Source organism: Dipodomys ordii, unplaced genomic scaffold (assembly GCF_000151885.1).
Source record: "Dipodomys ordii isolate 6190 unplaced genomic scaffold, Dord_2.0 Scaffold14, whole genome shotgun sequence".
NCBI lineage: Eukaryota > Metazoa > Chordata > Mammalia > Rodentia > Heteromyidae > Dipodomys > Dipodomys ordii.
In genome coordinates this window covers 8276653-8296271 of record NW_012267230.1, presented here as the reverse complement: position 1 = coordinate 8296271, position 19619 = coordinate 8276653, and the positions used below count along the sequence as shown (strand labels likewise).

General features: G+C 56.7%; 1 protein-coding gene across 3 annotated transcripts in view; it reads right to left on the bottom strand.

Annotated features, from left to right (window-relative positions):
• Myh11 (myosin, heavy chain 11, smooth muscle) overlaps positions 1-19260 on the bottom strand; it is a 46122-nt gene extending 26862 nt beyond the window's left edge. Inside the window, exons 1-8 of one of the 3 annotated variants that reach the window (XM_013011571.1) lie at positions 18905-19249; positions 14719-14875; positions 8148-8175; positions 4996-5098; positions 3795-3815; positions 2268-2360; positions 1684-1747; positions 1191-1289 (exon numbers count right to left, since the gene is read on the bottom strand). In XM_013011571.1, the coding sequence (XP_012867025.1) occupies positions 1191-1289; positions 1684-1747; positions 2268-2360; positions 3795-3815; positions 4996-5098; positions 8148-8175; positions 14719-14875; positions 18905-19249 (910 nt within the window). Of the gene's footprint in view, positions 1-1190; positions 1290-1683; positions 1748-2267; positions 2361-3794; positions 3816-4995; positions 5099-8147; positions 8176-14718; positions 14876-18904 lie in introns of all 3 variants that reach the window. The other 2 variants (XM_013011573.1, XM_013011572.1) reach the window with 2 other exon arrangements.
• Between the last annotated feature and the right edge of the window lie 359 nt (positions 19261-19619).

The following is a 19619-nucleotide window of genomic DNA, read 5'->3' as shown; positions in this document are numbered from 1 at the left end:
CTTTGAACCACGATCCTCAGATCTCCTGAGTAGCTAGGATGCCAGGCGTGAGCCGCCGGCGCCCGGCCTCTGGCTGGTTTTGAACCGTCCTCTGCTGCGGCGTGCAGGGTCGCCGGCAGCTGATGTGCGGTGCGGGCTGGGCCCTGCTGCCACCAGTGCCCGGCTCCCCGGCTGAGCCCCGAGCCCCGGCACAGGGTCGGGTCCACCCAGAAGCAGGGTGCGTTTATTCTCGCATTCCCCATGAACTGGCCCCCTGAAACAAAGCTGCCTGCAGCCTCGCTGTCCTAAGCCCAGCCGCTCGCCATGTGTCCCTTAACAAAACAAAACCCACGCAGGCTTCCAGGGCGCTCGCTGGCACCGGCTTTCCTCACCCAAGGCTGGTGCTCTACCCCTTGAGCCACAGTCCCATGGCCAACTATTTTTTTGTTGGTCGTGGGGCCTGAACTCTGGGCCTGGGCGCTGTCCCTCAGCTCTTCAGCTCAAGGCTAGCGCTCTACCCCTTGAGCCACAGCGCCTTTCCTGGTTATGTGGTGCTGAGGAATCGAACCCAGGGCCTCATGCATGCGAGGCAAGCACTCTACCACTGAGCCACCTTCCCAGCCCCCATGGCCAGCTTGTTTAGTGGCTCATTGGGACTATAAGTAGGAGGCGTGAGCCGCCAGCGCTCAGCTGGAACAGCATTCTACATCCCGTTCCCCTCCCGACCCAGACCTTTGCCTACACTGCCAGGATTTTACCACCCCCTTCAGCGCGGTGGTGAAAACCACAACCACGGCTCCCTGGCTGTGTGCACCAAACCCCTCCTCGCACATTCTAGAACACACCTCACAGGTACACACAGGGAGGAGGAAAAAGGGAGGAGGGAGAGGGAGAAATGGGAAGGGAGGAGGGCTGGGGAGGAAGGAAGGGAGGAGGGATGGGAGGAGGGAGGAAAGGAGGAGGGTTGGGGAGGGAGGGAGGAGGTGGGGGAAGGGGTGGGCAGAGGGAGGAGGGAGGAAGCGCTTCTTGACCTGGTCTTACAAAGTCCGGTTCCCAGTCACTTGCAGGCCCCGCGCATGCGCCCCCTTACTCCACCGTCCCCCAAGCTGCTCAGCCCCAGGCCCCCAGGAGTCAGGCTGTGACCTCGTGGGTCTACCCGCGGCTCAGGGTCACGGAGGCGCACGCACCCCCCCACACCCCCCACCACTCACTCTTCATCTTGTCCTTGGCCCCCGCGATCATGTAGTAGAAGATGTGGAAGGTCCTCTCGTCCCGGGCCTGGCGGATGGCACGCGACTTCTCCAGCAGGTCTGGGGTGCAAGTGTTAAGGATTCTAGAACCATCACTTCTGCATCCGGCCCACAGACATCATCAAACATTGGGGGGGGGCAGGAGGGCTGCGGGGAGAGGCTTGGCCTTTGACCCCCACGTACTACCCACTTCTTGTCCTCTGCCCAAGGTTCCTGAGGACACATAGGGCCACAGGGTACCCCTCCTGGATGCCCCCCAAAACCAGAAGGAGACAGGAGCCATGTGCCCCCAGGATGAGGCCTACGGTGGCTTCTGAGGCGGGCGCCATGGCCTCCTGTCTACCGTCCACCCCGGGCCAGCTTTAGAGGTCAGGGAGAGATATCTGCCACCCTGTGGCACTGCGTGGACCCAGCCGGGGGCGCGGCCCCACGCGGGCGGCCGGCTGAGGGATACAGGTCTCGATGTTGGCGCCCACGATGTAGCCAGTGACGTCGAAGTTGATGCGGATGAATTTGCCCTGCGGGAGGAAGCCGTGTTCAGGCAGCTCGGGCTTCATCCCCAGCTGCAGGTCCCCAGCAGGGGGAGGGGGGGATGTAGGGGCCCCAGGGGGGGCAGTGGGGGGGCAGGGACTCGTGCAAATGCTCAGAGCCCCCCCTCCCCAGTTCTCTGCAAAGAGCTGGTTAGAGGCCGGGGACCCTGTGCCCCCCTGGAGCGGGTCCATGACCTTCAGCTCCTGCAATGACCTTGTACCCAAGTGGTGGCTCAGGCCTGTCATCCTAGCGACTCAGGAGGCTGAGATCTGAGGATCGCGGTTCAAAGCCAGCCTGGGCAGGGAAGTCTGTGAGACTCTGATCTCCAATAAACCACTAGAAAACTGGAAGTGGCGCTGTGGCTCAAGCGGTAGAGCACCCGCCTTGAGCTGAAGAGCTGAGGGACAGCGCCCAGGCCCAGAGTTCAAGTCCCCCAAGAGGGACCCCCCCCCATCGTGACAGCTGCAGGGGTTGGGGGGTGATGACCACACACGGCCGGCTACTTACGAATCGGGAGGAGTTGTCGTTCTTGACGGTTTTGGCGTTGCCGAACGCCTCCAGGATGGGGTTGGCCTGCAGCAGCTGCTTCTCCAGCTCCCCCTACAAGGCCAAGCACGGTGGGCGGGGCTGACCGGGGGCCCTGGCGCGCAGGCGCACTCCCGCCCGCCACCCTCTCCTCGATCCAGGCGTCCAGGTGTCCTGAGCCCTGGACCACGCACGCACACACGCACGCACGCACGCGTGCGCGCGCACACGCAGAGCCCTGCAGCTGCGCAGTGCGCACCCGGCGGCCCGGCCCGCTGGAGCCGGAGTCTCCCTCAACACCTCAGGCCTCCTGTGGAAGATGGGGAGCCCCGGCAGGGATGATTTGGGGGGGCCCTGCGGCATGAAGCAGCTCCTCAAGCGGGTTAGAGGCAGCCCGGGCCCACGGCAGGCCACGAGAGCTGCCGGGGCAGGAAAGTCATGCCGAAGGCCGCCAAGCCGCCCTGCCCGGCCCGGCCCGAGGCCCCAGCGGGCGCCCCCCCCCCCCGCTGCATTCTGGGGCAGGATGGCCTCTCGGGGTTCTCCTCCTCCTCCCTGACAGCCCAGGCAGCGCCCCAGAACTGGAGGAGGGGTGGCGGACATGGAGAAGCGGCAGCCGCAGGCAGACCCCGGCCCGGGGCCGGAAGTGACCACTGATTTCTGCGTCTTCTGGGGGGGGATCCCACAGCCAGATGGAACCCAGGCCTTGTCTCCATGGAAACCACACCCCACCCGGAACCACCCAGGACGGACCACGGACTAAAGTCGCTGTCTCCGTCCAGACAAACTTGGGGTTCCAATGCCTACACCCTCCCCAATCCTCCGATCTGGAACCAGGATGCTGGCGGGAGGGTGTCGAGGCCCTCCGGGGAGGGGGGGGGTCACCCATGGAGACCTCATATCACAGATGAGACCGTGGCCCGCAGCAGTGACCCGCCACACGGTGGCGGCTCTGGCCCAGCGTCCACCCGAGACGCCCGGCCCACCCCCCCCAAGCTTCTGCGTTAGCCCGCAGGGCCCGGCCTGGCCCGGCCGGGGGCCTCACGAAGCCACCCGAGCCAGGGCCTCGGCAGACCCCGGAGCCCCGGGCCAAGCATCGGCATGCAGAGGACACGCGCGGACGGCACTGCACACGCATGCACAGGAACACACGTGCAGGGGTGGGCGGAGCCATGCTGTCAATCAAGCCGGGAGGCGGGGCCTAGCGCGCCTGAACCACACAAAACCACCTGCAAGGCTGTCAACCAGACACGGGGGAACCGCTCCAGGGCCCTGCGCCTGGGGAGCAGGGGTGCGCTCGGGGGGAGGAGTTCGGGGTCCACTCTGAACTGGGGATCCTAAACGGGAGCCGGGGGGGGTCCATGGGTGGCGGGTGGACCCCCACATGGCGCCCTGGCGCTGGGGGGGGCTGTGGGATCGGTTCGGTCAGGGGCGCCCACGGGTGCAGCGAAGCATGCGGGTCTAACTCCACGCCGTGCCGCCCGTCACGCCACAGAACACGCCGTTACTCACGTAGGCAAAGGACGGGCCTTGCTGTGGTCGCACCATTCGGTGAGGAACAAATGTCAGCGTTATTTCGGTCACATACGTCCGCCCGGGTCTGAGCTCACAAACACCCCCTCTCCCTGCCCCCCCCCCATCGGCCTGGGCGCCCCCAGATTGACAGCAGCCACTCAACACTGCATCCTGCCTCTCTGCCCGCCTTCCTTCCTGGCCTCCTTTCTCAGATACACGGGGAAGGTTTCCTGTAACTGCCAAGGTGGATGTGTGCGTGAGGTACTGGGATTTGAACACAGGACCTCACACTTGCCAGGCAGGTGCTCGACCCCTTAGGCTATTCCCCCCAACTCCTTACGGCTTTATAGTTATTTCTCAGATAAGGTCTGACACTTGGACTCACTCAGGGCTGGCCTCGGATCACGATCCTCCTACCTCTGCCTCCCAGGTCGCTGGAATTACAGGCATGCACTACCACACCTGACCTGTGGTCAGGGAGAAACTATTTGGGAGCAGAGGTGACACTTGGGACAGAGGACCCCTGGTTTTTACTCTGTAGGAACAGGCGGCCAGCAGGGTCTTTTCCCTGCTGCATCAAGTTCAAGGCCATCTCTCCCCTACACGCTGGCTAGGAGCCAAGTGGCCAGAGATACTTGGCCAGGCCGGGCCGGGCCTTGCTTCCTGGGTTTGAGAAAGGAAAATCCTGACGCTGTGTCGGCCCCACGCCAGGTCTCCGGGAACCTGAGCCGCCCTGGCCGCCCTGCCACCACCCCACCTCTGCCAGATGGAGAAAGGCAGGTGTGTGGAGGGTGGGGGGATGACCGCCACGGTCACGCATGGGCCCCTGCCACTCTGCCGTGGTTCTGTGCCTACGCCTTCCGCCGGAGGCATGGCAGGGCCTGGGGTCCCTTTCGGCCCCGTTCTCTGGTCAGCAGGACCCCGACGTGGTGGCGGGGGGGGAGCAGGGTTTCAGGGAGCCCTCGGGCGGCTCTGCGGGGGCTGGGTCTGCTCCAGGACGCCCTCGCACCCCCAAAGTGGCCCCCACAGCCTCCCTCCTGGAGGCCGGGTCTCCGAGGGCCTAGCTGCGCCCCCGTGTCTGTGGACATGCGTGGTCACCACCACAGGACTGCCGCCCACGGGCTATCCGGTCAGCACCACTGCCAGGCCGCACAGGACCCCGAGCCCCACGCCCCGGGCCCCCCAGGCCCCCGCTCACCGTGATGCTGGTGTCCTTCTTGCCCTTGTGAGACGAGGCCACCACTGCCAGGTACTGGATCACCTTCTTGGTGTTCTCCGTCTTGCCGGCTCCAGACTCACCTCTGGAAGACACGAGCAGCCTGGTGGCCAAGGGGAAAAGGGCCTGCCCAGGCCTCGGCCCTGCCCAGGGCACCAAGCGTGCAGGCTGACCATGGCCATCCCAGACACACCCCTGGGAAACTGAGGCCTGCAGAGGGCACGACTTGCCCCCTAACACCCCTGCTAACACCCAAGCAGGTGTGCAATACCTCGCAAAAGATCAAACATCAGCAACAAAAAATGCCCGGATCTTGGCTAGCAAGGGCTGAAGTGTGCTTGGAATTCAGTTGTTTGTGGCAGGGTCTGGCTGTGTGGCCCAGGCTGCCCTGGAACTCCACATCCTCCTGTCTCCGCCTCCCTGAGTGCTGGGATTACAGGTGCATGCTACCACACCTGGCTAGAATCGTCTGATCAACAGGGATGTTTTTAAGTTAAAAAGTCACTGGGCACAGTGGCTCACGCCTGTCATCCCAGCTACTCAGGAGGCTGAGATCTGAGGATCGAGGTTCAAAGACAGTTAGGGCAGGAAAGTCCTGTGAGACTCTTGTCTCCAAGGAACAACCAGAAAAGCAGCAGTGGCGCTGTGGCTCAAGTGGTAGAGCACTCGCTTTGAGCTGAAGAGCTCAGGGACAGCGCCTGGGCCCAGAGTTCAAGCCCCACGACCACCCAAAAACCAAAACCAAAATCCATCCAGACCATGAGGGAGATGTGGGTTTTCTGGGGTGGCTCTGGTGACCCGTTTGTAATGCGGGACCACCATGGAGGGGCCAGTCCATCCAGGGGCTCCCCGATTTCTCCTGGCCCCAGCTTTCCCGCCCCTGTCTCCTCCTCCCACTGACTGCTTGTCCTGCCCTTGCCTAAACTCCCCCATGCTCTGAGCGCACTGGAACATTCTAGGTCTTTTTCTAAGTCTGTGGAAGGATGCACACCCCCTCCCCCGCTCCGCTCCAAGGTCGGCTCAAGCTTCCCCCGTGCCGAACCGGGGCTCCCAGAGCCAGCCCAGCCTCGATTCTTCTTCCTAATTAGGAAACGGAGAAGCTCGCTTCCTCTGCCAAGCTCCCCTTGATAACTTTGCTCATGTTGGGAAGAGAAGAAAGAAGAAAAGAAACACGTGTTCCCACTCGCAGGCCAGATCCACCCGGTCCCGCCGTCCTGGAAACCTCGGCTCGCTGCTGCTCCCGAGCCCCCTCCCCGGACACGGGCCTGATGGGCTCCGTGTTAGGTCAGAAGCAAGTCCAGCCCAGCGTGGGTAAGCCACTTGCCCTGGGTCACACAGCAAGGCAGGGACACACAAGGAGAACTCAGAGTCGGGTCCAATTCCAGGGCACGAACTTCTAGGAATGGAACATCTCCCTGTGCCCGGCCCCGCTGGCAGGCAGCTCCCCAAGCTATCCCAGCTAGGAACGAAACAGCTGCTCATTCTCATCGCCCACCAGGGGACACTGAGGCTTGGAGAGGCCCAAGTCCTTTCTCCAGGTCCCACAGTTGTCTCTGCTAAGCTACAGATTAGACGTAGGGAAAGAGCAAGATTTGAACTCAGGTCCTGCCACTGTCTGCTAATTCATTCTGATTCATAGCGTAAGGAGAAAGGCTGAGGGCCGTTCCAGCTCTACCTCCATCAAAATCCTCCCTGGCCTTCACAGGCTCTGGGAAAAATGTCAGCAAGGATCAACCACTCAGTCATGTACATTATAGTATGAACGAGCCGGGTTCTGATCAGAGAGGAAGGGAGGAGGGGAAGCTCTTATGGGAAGCCAAGCACATGGCTGGTCCTGAGACTGAGGCCTGAGACCGAGTCTGGAGCGCTGGATTCTCACAGCAACGGCCACCATCTTCCTACTTCTCCCCACGCTCTCCTCCCTCCCCCCACAGCTTTGCCATGGTGAGGAGTGGGGTGCAAACTCTGGATCGCTGCTTCTCCCCAGCGGGTTACTTCCAAGTTTTTCTGATAAAAATAAACCACCCGGAGGCCTTGCCAAAGAAAACACCCCATGCGCCAGGCCGGGGGTGTCGGAGCCAGGCAGAGACAGGCTTATCTGCTATTCTGACCCTGGAATCCTGGGGTGCAGAGGTGGCCCAGGTCAGAGCCTCTAGTTCCATCCTTGGGAACTTGGTGCTCAGCTCTGGCCCCCTGGGGAGACCCCAAATGGCCAGATGTGGCCTCTCGGCCTTGTCCTGACCCTCAGCCCAGCCCAATGGCTGGCCGGCTGGCTGGAACCATGGATGAACACAAATGAATTGGTAGGTGGGTGAATTGAGGGACAGAAGGATGGACAGATGGGTGGGTGGGAGGTAGGATGAAGAGGGAGGGATGGAAGGATGGACTGGTAGATAAGAAGATGGACAAATGGATAGATGGCGTGGTGATGGACGGATGGGAGATAGATGGATAGATTGGATTGGATGGTGGATGGATGGATTGGAGATGGATGATTGGATTGGATTGGATGATTGATGGATTGGAGATGGATGGATTGGATTGGATGATGGATGGATGGATGGATTGGATTGATGGATTGGATTGGGGATGGATGGACTGCATTGGATGATGGATGGATGGGTGGATGGATAGATTGGATTGGATTGATGGATTGGATTGGGGATGGATGGACTGCATTGGATGATGGATGGATGGGTGGATGGATAGATTGGATTGGATGATGGATGGATTGGATTGGGGATGGATGGACTGCATTGGATGATGGATGGATGGATGGATGGGTAGGTAGGTGGATGGATTTGTTGGTGGATGAATAGATGGATAGATGACTTAAAGAATGATGGATAGATGGACAGATGAAGAGGCAGACCAATGGATAGATGGAAGGATGGGTGGATAAATGGAAGGATGGGTGGATGAAGTACGGGTGAGCGTATGGAAGGATGGATGGTGGATGGTGGGTGGGCGTGGCTGGTGTTTAGGTTTGTCTGCCTGTGTGAGAACATCGCTCCTGGTGTTTGATGAGCATCTACTCTGCGCTGGGAAGGAGGACGGACCCTTAGAGCAGTGAACACACCGCAGATCCCATGGGCTCCGACTCCTGTAGAACCGCGTGCAGCAGCTCCACTTACGTGCACAGAATGGACTGGTCCTCGCGATCTGTGGACAGAAAGGAGAGAGAACGCAGCGCTGAGCTGAGAGGCTGGACTTGCTTCTCCTGGGGGCTCCCATTTGGAAGCACCCACACTCTGGCGCCACTGGTGTGGCTGGAGGAACATCTGTTCTCAGCACCCAGGCCCCAAGGTCAGACCTGGGGTCTAGCCTAAAGCTTAAGCTCAATCAGGAGGGAGCCAGGGCCACAGGCAGACAGAGCCCTGGGCCTCAGGCCTGGCTCTTGGTCCCAGGGTCCTCAGGAGAAAGCAACATGGACACCTGTGGACAGGCAGGGAGAGGGTTGGCCAAGGGGGCCCATACCCTGTGCCTGAAAATGGCAGAGAAAAATGTCCTGAGCTACCTACTTTTAGTTTTGTCAGTCGTGGGGCTTGAACTCTGGGCCTGGGCGCTGTCCCTGAGCTCTTCAGCTCAAGGCGAGCGCTCTACCACTTGAGCCACAGCTACTTCGGGTTTTCTGGTGGTTCATTGGAGATAAGAGTCTCATGGATTTTCCTGCCCAGGCTGGCTTTGAACCGTGATCCTCAGATCTCAGTCTCCTGAGTAGCTAGGATGATAGGCGTGAGCCACCAGCGCCCAGCATATTCAATTTCTTTTTTAAAAAAATTCATATTCAATTTCTTAATGAATATTTAGTTTACATTCTTTTCATATAAATACATGAACCTTGAAAACATTATCTAAGGGTCATAGTTCAAAGCCAGCTGGGGAAGAAAAGTCCACAAGACTCTCACCACAAATTAATGAACCAAAAAAGTTAGAAGTGGTGCTGTGGCTCAAGTGGCAGAGTGCTAGCCTTGCGCACAGAAGCCGGGGACAGCGCCCAGGCCCTGAGTTCAAGCCTCGGGACTGGCACACACGCATGTGTGCACGCACGCATGCAGGCACACACACACACTCACAAGGCTGCATCTCATGTTTCCATTTACAGGAACTGTCTAGAATACTGAAGTCTACAGAAACTAGACTCCTGATTATGAATGAGAACTACACTTCTCTGAGGGTGATGAAAATATCCCTTTAAGCCCAGGACAGGCATGGAGCTCAGTGGCACAGAGCCTGCCCAGGATGCACCACACACATGCGTACACACAAGCGTGTAGATGCACACGTGATGCACATACACAGGTGTGCACATGAGGTGCACACAGATGCACACTGCACACATGTGTGTAGATGCACATATGCACATGCACACATGTGTATATGTATGCGTGCATGCATGCACACACCTCTATGCACGGAAACCACCTCCCCAAGGTAATGGTGTTAGGAGATAGCCTTTTGCCACAGGATTCCACGGATGGCGCCATCTTTGCGCCAGCCAGGACATGATCTGCCCCCTTGACCTTGGACTTCCATCCTCCAGATCTGTGCAATAACCTTCTAGCTTTCTGAGCCAGCCTGCCTGGGGCATTTGGTTCTAGCAGCAGCCTGAATGGATGAAGCGTGGAGGCCTGCGCTGGTCCTTAGCTTTTCAAGGACTCGGTTTCTCTAGTAGAGCCCTCGTGCCACACAGCCCGAGAGGGGAGAGAAAAGGCCCACAGGGCGGGCAGTGGTGTCCCTCAGTTTGGCACTCCTTGGGTGGAGGAGCCTCAGTTTCCCCCATCTGTGAAGCGGGGAGGCTGGCGGCCTCCTGCAGGGCGCTGGGGCGGCCAGGCCCTGGGGACCGCTTTTCCTTGCCTCTGCCTCGTCTGTCAAGCAGGCTGCCAGCCAGCAAAGGAAACCTAGACAGCCCGGAAAAAGGCTCCGGATCATGCCACTACCCGGGCTTATCTTCAACATGGAGCCCAGGGCACCTGTTTCCTTGTCTGCCGCCAGCCGCCAGTTGGTAGAAATGCAGGAAGACGGGGCACATAGCCGGGCCAGCGCTGCGGGTGCCTGCAGCTCATCTGCGGCCCACACACGCCTTCCGCACGTATCACTCAGCAACCAGCACCCCCCAACCTCCTCACCTAGCACTCAGCAAACAGCACCCCCCAACCCGGGGCTTTCAACACCCACGGATGTCAGAACCAATGGGCTTCGGGGGGGGGCGGCCAGCCTGCACCTCACTCCCACTGGTGGGAAGGACAAGACGTGGGCACCAGCAACACCGAGTTCAAATCCAGTTCGTTGACCTGTAGCCCCGTCCTTCTGTTTACGTGGGCCTCAGTTTCCCCAGGTGTAAAGGGGGACTCATCACAGTCTCTGCCCAGCGAGCACGCCTGCGCACTCGGAATTGTACCGCCTGCTGTTGCGTAAGAGCCACAGAGGAAAACACTAGGAGAAAAATGAAATCTTGGTTGGCCTGCCGCACTTTAGAGCTGGACGTAGGGCCGCTACGCCGGGTGTGGCGGTGCAGGCCTATAATCCCAGCTGCAGAGGGGAAGATTATAGTCCATGCCCTGCAAGACCCTGTCCAGACAAACAAAAAACCCAAACACCACCACCCAAACCTAAAGCAAGAAGGGTGGGAACGGCTCTGCACAGCACCGCTATAATAACAGTTACAGGGGCTGGGAAGGTGGCTCAGTGGTAGAGCGCTTGCCTTGCATGCCAGAGGCCCTGGGTTCGATTCCTCAGCACCACATAAGCAAAAAGAAAAAAGCTGGAAGTGGCGCTGTGGCTCAAGTGGTAGAGCGCTAGCCTTGAGCTGAAGAGCTGAGGGACAGCGCCCAGGCCCAGAGTTCAGGCCCCACAACCAATAATGATGATGATGATGATGATAATAATAATAATTACAGATTCAGTTCAAGAGCTCCATTGTGGGGGTAAGGACTTCTGCTACAAGGGAGCAGAAGAAAATGATGAAGGAAAGACTCTTCCCAAACTTCATGATGAAGAAGGCATTTGTCTAACATCGAAGGTTCACTAAGTCTCCAGAACAATGCGGGAAACAGCCCGGGGGTAAGTCCCAGCACTGTAGGCAGGAAAATAAAGATGAGTCTAGCCAAGCACCAGTGCTCACTTCTGTAATCTCAGCCACTCAGGAGGCTGAGATCTAGAGACACGTGATTCCAGCTCAGACAGGAAAGTCATTTAGAAAGCCAGCATTAGTAATGAAGAACATAGGAAGTAGGTTTGGGGGGGCAGGGAGGTTATTGCTATAACTTGAGAAAATAGTAAGTCACACGGGCAAAGAAAAAGTAATCACAAGACAGCACAGAGATGAGCACTGAAGAACAGCGACACAGCTGTAATCGTCTAAGCTCGTACCAATACTCAGAATAAAGCTTTATTAAGTTCATGGGAATCTGTGAGATCAGGTGATCTAGGCAAATAAAGGGATGAATGAGCTCAAACCCTATCTTCCACAGATAAAAGTTAACAGGTGTAGCCAGACACCAGTGGCTCACACCTGTAATCCCAGCTACTCAGGAGGCTGAGATCTGAGGATCGAAGTTCAAAGCCAGCCCGGGCAGGGAAGACTGTGAGACTCCTATCTCCAATAAACCACTAGAAAACTGGAGGTGGCGCTGTGGCTCAAGTGGTAGAGCGCTCGCCTTGAGCTGAAGAGCTGAGGGACAGCGCCCAGGCCCACGACAAAATAAAGTTAACAGGTGAAGCCTAGAGCTGGAAATATTTTTAGTTATCAGCAATATATAATCAGGCTCTATCAAGATAAAGAGGCTAACACCTCTAAATCAATCACAGAAGTTGATAACGGCTACCCTGGACAAATGATTTCTCTGGAAACCATTTACACACACACAAAAAAATCAACACTGATATTTTAAAAGGGAGCAAGAAATATGTGTCTGCAGAGGCATGGAACATTCTAGCACAATGAAGACTAGTGTACCTGGATGCTGCCATTTCTAGAGAAAGTATTGGGGAGAAAATAAGATATCTAAGTTTTTTTTTTTTTTTCTTTTTGTCAGTTGTAGAGCTTGAACTCAGGACCTGGGCGCTGTCCCTGAGCTCTTCAGCTCAAGGCTAGAGCTCTACCACTTGAGCCACAGCGCCACTTCTGGTTTTCTGGTGGTTTGTTAGAGATAAGAATCTCCCCGACTTTCCTGCCCAGGCTGGCTATGAACCGAGATCCTCAGAGCTGAGCCTCCTGAGTAGCTAGGATGACAGGCGTGAGCCACCGGTGCCCAGTGGTAATAAACTATTGTTCAAGACACTTCCGTGAGTGCAACGCATGCCAAATAACAAAACACCATAACCGCATGATGCCCAGCTTCCTAAAGAGGCTCACGAACAACCTCCTAAATAGTCCTTCATCTAGGGCAGCCATGGAGATCACAAAGGGACAGCAGGGGGCCTAAAGCAGGGCCCCAGGGCATCTCATGGCAGGCCCTGCAAAGGGCCACCTGCTGGTCTTTAGAGGGATTGCAGGCCATGTCTGGAATTGGGATCACAGACACTTGGGCCCTTCTGGCTGCGCCCCTCTATGCTGGCACATGGGGCTTCCCACCCACAGAGCTCCTGCAATTCCCAGCTAGGATCTCGGACCCCGGGTGTCCTGGAGTTACGTGTGGGCCCAGTGCCGGTGTGTTATGGGAGGAGCATTCTTGGGACCAGAAGTGAGTCAGAGCACCCAGTTTTTCAGATCTGGGAATCTTTACACAGACTTCCCGAGGCCCCAGGGGGTGGGGGGGCGGGGGTTGCCACCTAGATTTACACACTGATTTTACTTGCATCATAACGCATCGTAGGCGCATGGTCTGAGAGTCATTGTGTGCACAGTTTCCAATAATTTTGTGCAAGAAAAAAAAAATCTTGCTTCAGGGTGTGGAAATTCCCAACTGTGACACCGAAAAGGTTCAGAGCATTTGGGGTTTTTTTTGGAGGGGGGGTGGTCAGTTGGGGGCTTGAGCTCAGGACCTGGGCGCTGTCCCTGAGCTTTTTTGCTCAAGGCGAGCGCTCTACCACTTTGAGCCACGGCGCCACTTCTGGTTTTCTGGTGGTTCATTGGAGACAAGAGTCTCATGGACTTTCCTGCCAGGGCTGGCTTCGAACCACGATTTTCAGATCCAGCCTCCTCAGCAGCTGGGATGAGAGGCGTGAGCCACTGGGGCCTGGTGCATTTGGGATTTGGGGGTGAATTGTTTGCTGGTAAGTACCTGGCACTCACACCTGCCACTAAGCACTGCCGATGTAATACTTCATGTGATCCTCATAGACGCCCTGAGAGTCAGGCTGCTCTCTTCCCCAGAGGCAGCAATGGGTACAGAGAGGTTCAACGGCTCATCTAAGGCCGCACAGCACCATGAGTGGCAGATTTGAACACAGGACGCCCTGTTCTAGAATCAATGTCCTGAACTAATGCAGTCACTGCTAGACTGTACTTTCTCTGTAGAGGGGGAGAAGCTTCTAAGAAAAACATGGAGGAGACTGTATGAAGATGTCACTTGTATCAAGTTCAGCAACAAGCTAGACTGATGGTATAGGAATCACCAGGACTGGGCAAGAGGGGGCAATTTGAAGAGGGAACTTTCTAGAAACATGTCACATCTTAGTCTACAACCATGACACATAAAAATCAGTTTTAAGCTGGGTACTTCAAATTGGCACGTTTTACCCATCTACTGAGTTTATCGCAGAAAATCCATTCCATTCCCTTTTTTTCTGAGACAGAGACTCAAGCTGACCTCCAACTGGAGATCCTCCTGTAATCCCAAGGGCTGGGATTACAGGTATACCCCACCATGCCCAACTTTTAAAATACTACACAACACTTCCTCCAACCTATGGGTGCAAGGCAGATTTGAAAAACTTAAAATCACTTTCCCCTTTGGACTTGGGTTCCATCCCCGAGATATCTCAATATACTCCAACGTTCTAAAAATCAAAACGTAATTTGAAATCTGAAACACATCCAGCCATGTTATGCTTAAGTATGACAACCCTCAAGCTGTCATACCTGGGCGTGAAGGTAACGCGTAAACATCTTCAGGCTAACAGGGCACTGGTGGCTCACGCCTGGAATCCTAGCTCCTCAGGAGACTGAGAGGATCACGGCTCGAAGCTAGCCCAGGCAAGAAAGTCTGTGAGACTCCTGTCTCTAATGAGCTACCACAAAGCCAGAAGTGGAGCAGTGGTACAAGAGGTAGAGCTCCAGCCTTGAGCAAAAGAAAAGCTCAGGGACAGCATTTCTAAGCCCCATGACTGACAAAAAAAGAAAAACCAACAAAAATATTAAATGAAAGGTCTTCAAGTGGGCATGAAGAATAATCTTTGTGCAGATGAGGACACTCAGGCTGGAGAGGGACAGACATGCGTCCACGCTCCAGAGGGAGCCAACATGGCTCCTGAAACCCTTCTCCCTCCTTCTTCTTCCCTGGGCAGCTGGCATGGCTGGGGGGAGGGCAGGCCGGGAGGAGGGCAGGCGGGGGGGGGCAGCTGAGCTTTGCCCGTATTTGCCCAGGCAGCCTCTCCCCCTCCCCCTCCCCTCTCCCTCCAGCTGCCCACAGACGCTGGCTTTGCTTTTCTTCCTTTTTCAGTCACAGCCCTGGGTCCCCGGCACCACTTGCCAAGCTGGCATTCCTGGCAGGGATTCAGGGAGGTCGCTTGGGATGCGGCGGTGGCAGCGGAGGGGCCTACCTTGCAGCATGCTCCTGTAGGCCGTGTCGGCGATGGCGTAGATGTGGGGGGGCATCTCGTGCCGCTTCTTGCCCTTGTACATGTCCACGATCTTCTCCGAGTAGATGGGCAGCTGCTTGTAGGGGTTCACCACCACGCAGAACAGCCCCGAGTAGGTCTACGGACACAGGAGGAAGGACAGTCAGATGGAAGCACACACGGACGGACAGGATCCACCATGTCCTGGCAGAGGCGGGGCCTAGGCTCGGGAAATGGGAGAGGGGTCCCCTGGATGTCTGAGCCATCTTTGATTTCCTAATGGCGCGATTTTTAGATGCCCCTGGGTTCAAATCTCAGCCCCTGCATCTCGATGGCCACCGCTGCTGTCCTAGCACCAGAGCAGAACTACCCCAGAGAGGCCACGGGCCTCCCACAGGTGTCTGACAGAAGGGGAAACTGAGGTATGTGGAGGGTGTGGCCACAGTAAAAGTGAACCCCAGGAGTGGTTCTCCCGACTCCCTGCTTGTGTGTGGCCACTAACAGAGCCCATCATCCTCCATAAACGCACACCACCTCCCCACGGGCAGCCTGGATGGAGGCCGGGGTGGCGACCTCGGAACAGGGGTCCACTGGAGAAAAGTCCACAGAGACAGAAAGTATGCCCATCACTCCCATAGCTAAGAGAGAGGAGCAGCCATTAGTGGAGGTTGTGAAAATGTCCTGGGGCCGGTGTGTGGCTGGGGTTCACTAGGCCTGGGCTCCAGGCTGACACTACAAACAGGAATTTCCATGGCTGATGGATGGGTGAGATTCTGCTCATTCTGAAAAGGGCGTGGAGCATGGCGCAGGGGAGGACAGGGGCCCACCTGCCTTCCTCCCTTTCTCAGTGCCTCAGTGAGACCTCCAGGCCCAACGGCACCCACATGGGGAGCACTGGATGGTAGAGGCCCAGGGCAGAGGCCAGGCTGGGACAGAGCTCACCGTGTCACAGCCATAGCCAATCAAACAACAGAGCTGAGATGAGGTGGTCCTAGTAGCCAGCAAAACTCCACAGCACTCATTCACTCACTGGTTCATTGACTCATCACTCATTCATTCATTCATATCCACTCACACATTCACTCTCATTCACTCATTCATTTGCTCATCTACTCATTCAGTCAGCCTGTGTGTCCTAGACTTGTGTCAGGTCACAGAACGGGATTTGTGCGGGTCGTCTGACTTCTGAGCTGAGGCTGAGGATTAGAGGCCGGGAAGTCCCAGGGCTCAGTCTGCCCAGGGCCGATGGATGGTGAGTGGTGGGCGGGATGCGAAGGGAAAAGTGGCAGAGGATGGCTGCGTGGTGCAGGAGGATCGTCAGGTGGGCAGTGAATGGGCTCACACGAAACCCGTTTGAACAACCCTCCCTCACCCACTGAGCAGCTACTAATACCAGGTCTGGGGCAGAAACCGCAAGCAAGCCATGGCTCTCCAAGAATTTCTAGCTCACGGGCCAGGTGTGGCGGTGCACCTACGTCAGCCCAGCTCCTTGAAAAGCCGGGGTGGGAGAATCTCTGTCTGGGTCCAGCTTGGGAGAGATAACAAGAGACTATCTCCGAAAAATGAAAAGAGGGAAAGGTCCCGGGGGGCTCATGAGCCCCGCTCTCTCCTCCAGGCTTCCGTAGGGGAGGGGGAGGTGGGGGGAGTCGTTCTGCCTGTGAAAAGCACATAGTAGGAGTTCAAGGGGCCAGTTGTGAGCAGTGACAGCAGGGGGAGGCGGGGCTTGTGGAGAAGTACAGACGACACAGGCTGCTGGTGGCCCGGGCTGGGGACAGACACCTCACCACCTGCCAGCCCCTACTGACAGGTTAGAATGGCGGGGCGGGGCTAACAAGCTGGGTTAGGCTCAGTGGGGCGTGGCTAATAAGCTGGGTTATGATAGGAGGGGCGTGGCTAACAAGCTGGGTTAGCCTGAGTGGGGCGTGGCTAACAAGCTGGGTTAGCCAGAGTGGGGGCGTGGCTAACAAGGCTGAGTTAGGTTCAGTGGGGCGTGGCTAATAAGCTGGGTTATGATAGGAGGGGCGTGGCTCACAAGCTGGGTTAGCCTGAGTGGGGGCGTGGCTAACAAGCTGGGTTATAATAGGCGGAGGGCGGGGCTAGCAAACTAGGTTAGCGTGGCAGGGGCGTGGCTAACAGCCTGTTTATGGGGTGGGCGGGGCTTCCTGACCCCGCCCCTGTGCTGCTGCTCCTCCTGCTCCTGCTCCAGGAGGCCCTGTCTGGCTATGAAGGGGAGAATCTGAGCAGAAAGGTTGGAGGCAGGGGCAGCCGTGGCATCACGAGGCAGAGAGCATTCCCATCTAATCCCTCCAGAGGCGATCAGCGGGAATTTGAGGCTTGTTTTTGTTTCTTAATCTCTTTCAGATGATACCCTGGATTGGGGGGTGGGGGGAATCTTTCTGCTTTCTAGTTTGGACTCAAAGATCATGAGGGAGGATGGAGGAGACACACAGGCCTGCCCTCCACTGCCCGGGATGGGGGGGACACTCTCAGATGGAACACTGGACCCCAAGGACCCCAAGGAGACCTCCCTTCCCTACACACCCCGCTCCTTCCAGAGGGGCCCTTGGGAAAGCCCACCTGCCAACCTAGGAAGATAACATTTCCACACAAAAATGCCATGCGTGCGCAGAACTTCCCTCAGAGAGGGAAAGATGATGGGCTTTCCTGTTCCAGGCCTCCTATGCTGGCCTAGAAATGGAGCAAGCTAGTCAAGTGAGAGCACCTGCCCAGGCTGGGCATGGCAGCACATGCTTATAATCCCAGCCATGCAGGAGGCACAGGGAGGATGGAGAACCCAGGTCTACCTTCTCCAAAATAATAATAATGAAGCAAAAAAGGACCGGGGGTGTGGCTCAAGTGGAAGAGCACCTGCCTAGCAAGTGCGAGACTCCGAGTTCAAACCTCAGTACTACCAAATAACAATCATAACCAATGAAGGGTGTATAAGTCCAACACCTAGACACACCACATGATACATTCATAGCCCTTCAGAGGTAGCTGGGGGGCGGGGAGCTCTAGCCAGCACTCTAGCACGTGAACCATGTCCCCAGCCCTTTTGCTTTTAGTTTGTTTTCATAGGATCTTGCACTCACTTGGCCTGGTCTGGCCTCAGACTCTGATCTTCCTGCTTCCACTTCCTGAGTAGCTGGGATTACAGGCATGTGCCACCATGGCTGGCTTGATGGTGATTTGTTTGCAAAAAGAAAAAAATCTCACTCTGAGAGATTTGTGTCTTTTCTACAGGGAAGGAAATGATGTTTCAAAGAAATTAGGTAACCGGCAAGGAAAGCTGGGTGCTGGTGGCTCACACCTGTCATCCTAGCTACTCAGGACGCTGAGATCTGAGGATCAGGGTTCAAAGCCAGCCCAGGCAGGAAGGTCCATGAGACACTTATCTCCAATTAACCATTAAAAAGCCAGAAGTGGAGCTGCGCTCTAGTAGCACAAGGCCCTGAGTTCAAGCCCCAGGGCTGGCATAACAAGGCAGTAATAAATAGGTAAGGACGTCTATCATGAGGATATCTCTGTCCCTTTTCTTCTGAGGTTTGGCTCTAACCCCATATGGAACCTGTGTCCCCTGTCACCAGTCCCTTGTATAGTCCGGTCCCTCCAGGTTAAGAATGTTCTAGATTTACACTACCCAATGCTGTATCCACCAAAATTCAGTGCCCATTGAGTGCTTGATCTGGGGCCAAGATACCACTGGAGAGATGAAGTTTTAAATAATAATACTTAAAACATTTTCTATCGCGGGGTGTCGGTGGCTCACGCCTGTCATCCTAGCTACTCAGGAGGCTGAGATCTGAGGATCGCGGTTCAAAACCAGCCCAGGCAGGAGCCTCCTATCTCCAATGAACCACCAGAAAACCAGACGGGGACCTGTGGCTCCAAGAAGTGGCCAAGCGCTCGCCTGGAGGAGCCACAATAGAGCTCAGAGACCCAGGCCAGGGGAGTTCAAGTCCCGGGACTGACAAGGAAATAAATAACGAAATAAATACTTATATTTGCACAGGCTCTGTGAACACCGCAGGGAATCTCTGGTAGCCTGAACAGGTGCATCTTCAAACCTGATTAAAGTTAGCCCCATGCGGCCAGTGGCTGGCCACGCGGGGGGGGGTGTGATCCCCCAGCCCACACCCCCGGGGGAGCCCCCCCCCGAGTCACTCACGTAGATGAGGCCGGAGAAGTAGCGCTCTCTCAGGTTGTGCAGCACGGAGGCCTCGTTGAGGCAGGTGAGCTCCGCCATGTCCTCCACCTTGGAGAACTTGGGCGGGTTCATCTTCTGGATGTCGTCCTTGGCCACCGTCACTTTCTTGCCGTTCTCCACCAGCTCCACCACCACCTCGTCGCCCTTCTCCTCCTTCACGCTGGCCGCCTCGAAGCCCTGCTTCTCCGACGGCACCCACACCAGCTTCTTGGCCACCCAGTCCGCCTGCGCCATCGGGCTGTTGAGGAAGTTCTTGTCCACGAAGAGAAACTTCTCATCGTCGCTCAGCTGGCCCTTCTGTGCCATGGTGCCTGCGGGGTGCCCTGGGGTGGGACGGGCACACACGGTCAGCAGCAGGACAGAGGGGGTGCCCCTCCCCCCCCATACACAGTTGACAGAAGCATCCAGAAGATACCAGAATGTTCTATTGTCAAAGGATGCACACGGCCACATGGGTGGCCACGTGCCCGTCATCCTAGCCACTCAGGAGGCTGAGATTCTGAGGATCGTGGTTCAAGGCCAGCCCGGGGAGGAAACATCCCTGACATTCTTTTTTGTTTGTTTTGTGGTTTTTTTTTTTTTTTTGGGTCTGGTCGTGGGGCCTGAACTCTGGGCCTGGGCGCTGTCCCTCAGCTCTTCAGCTCAAGGCTAGCGCTCTACCACTTGAGCCACAGCG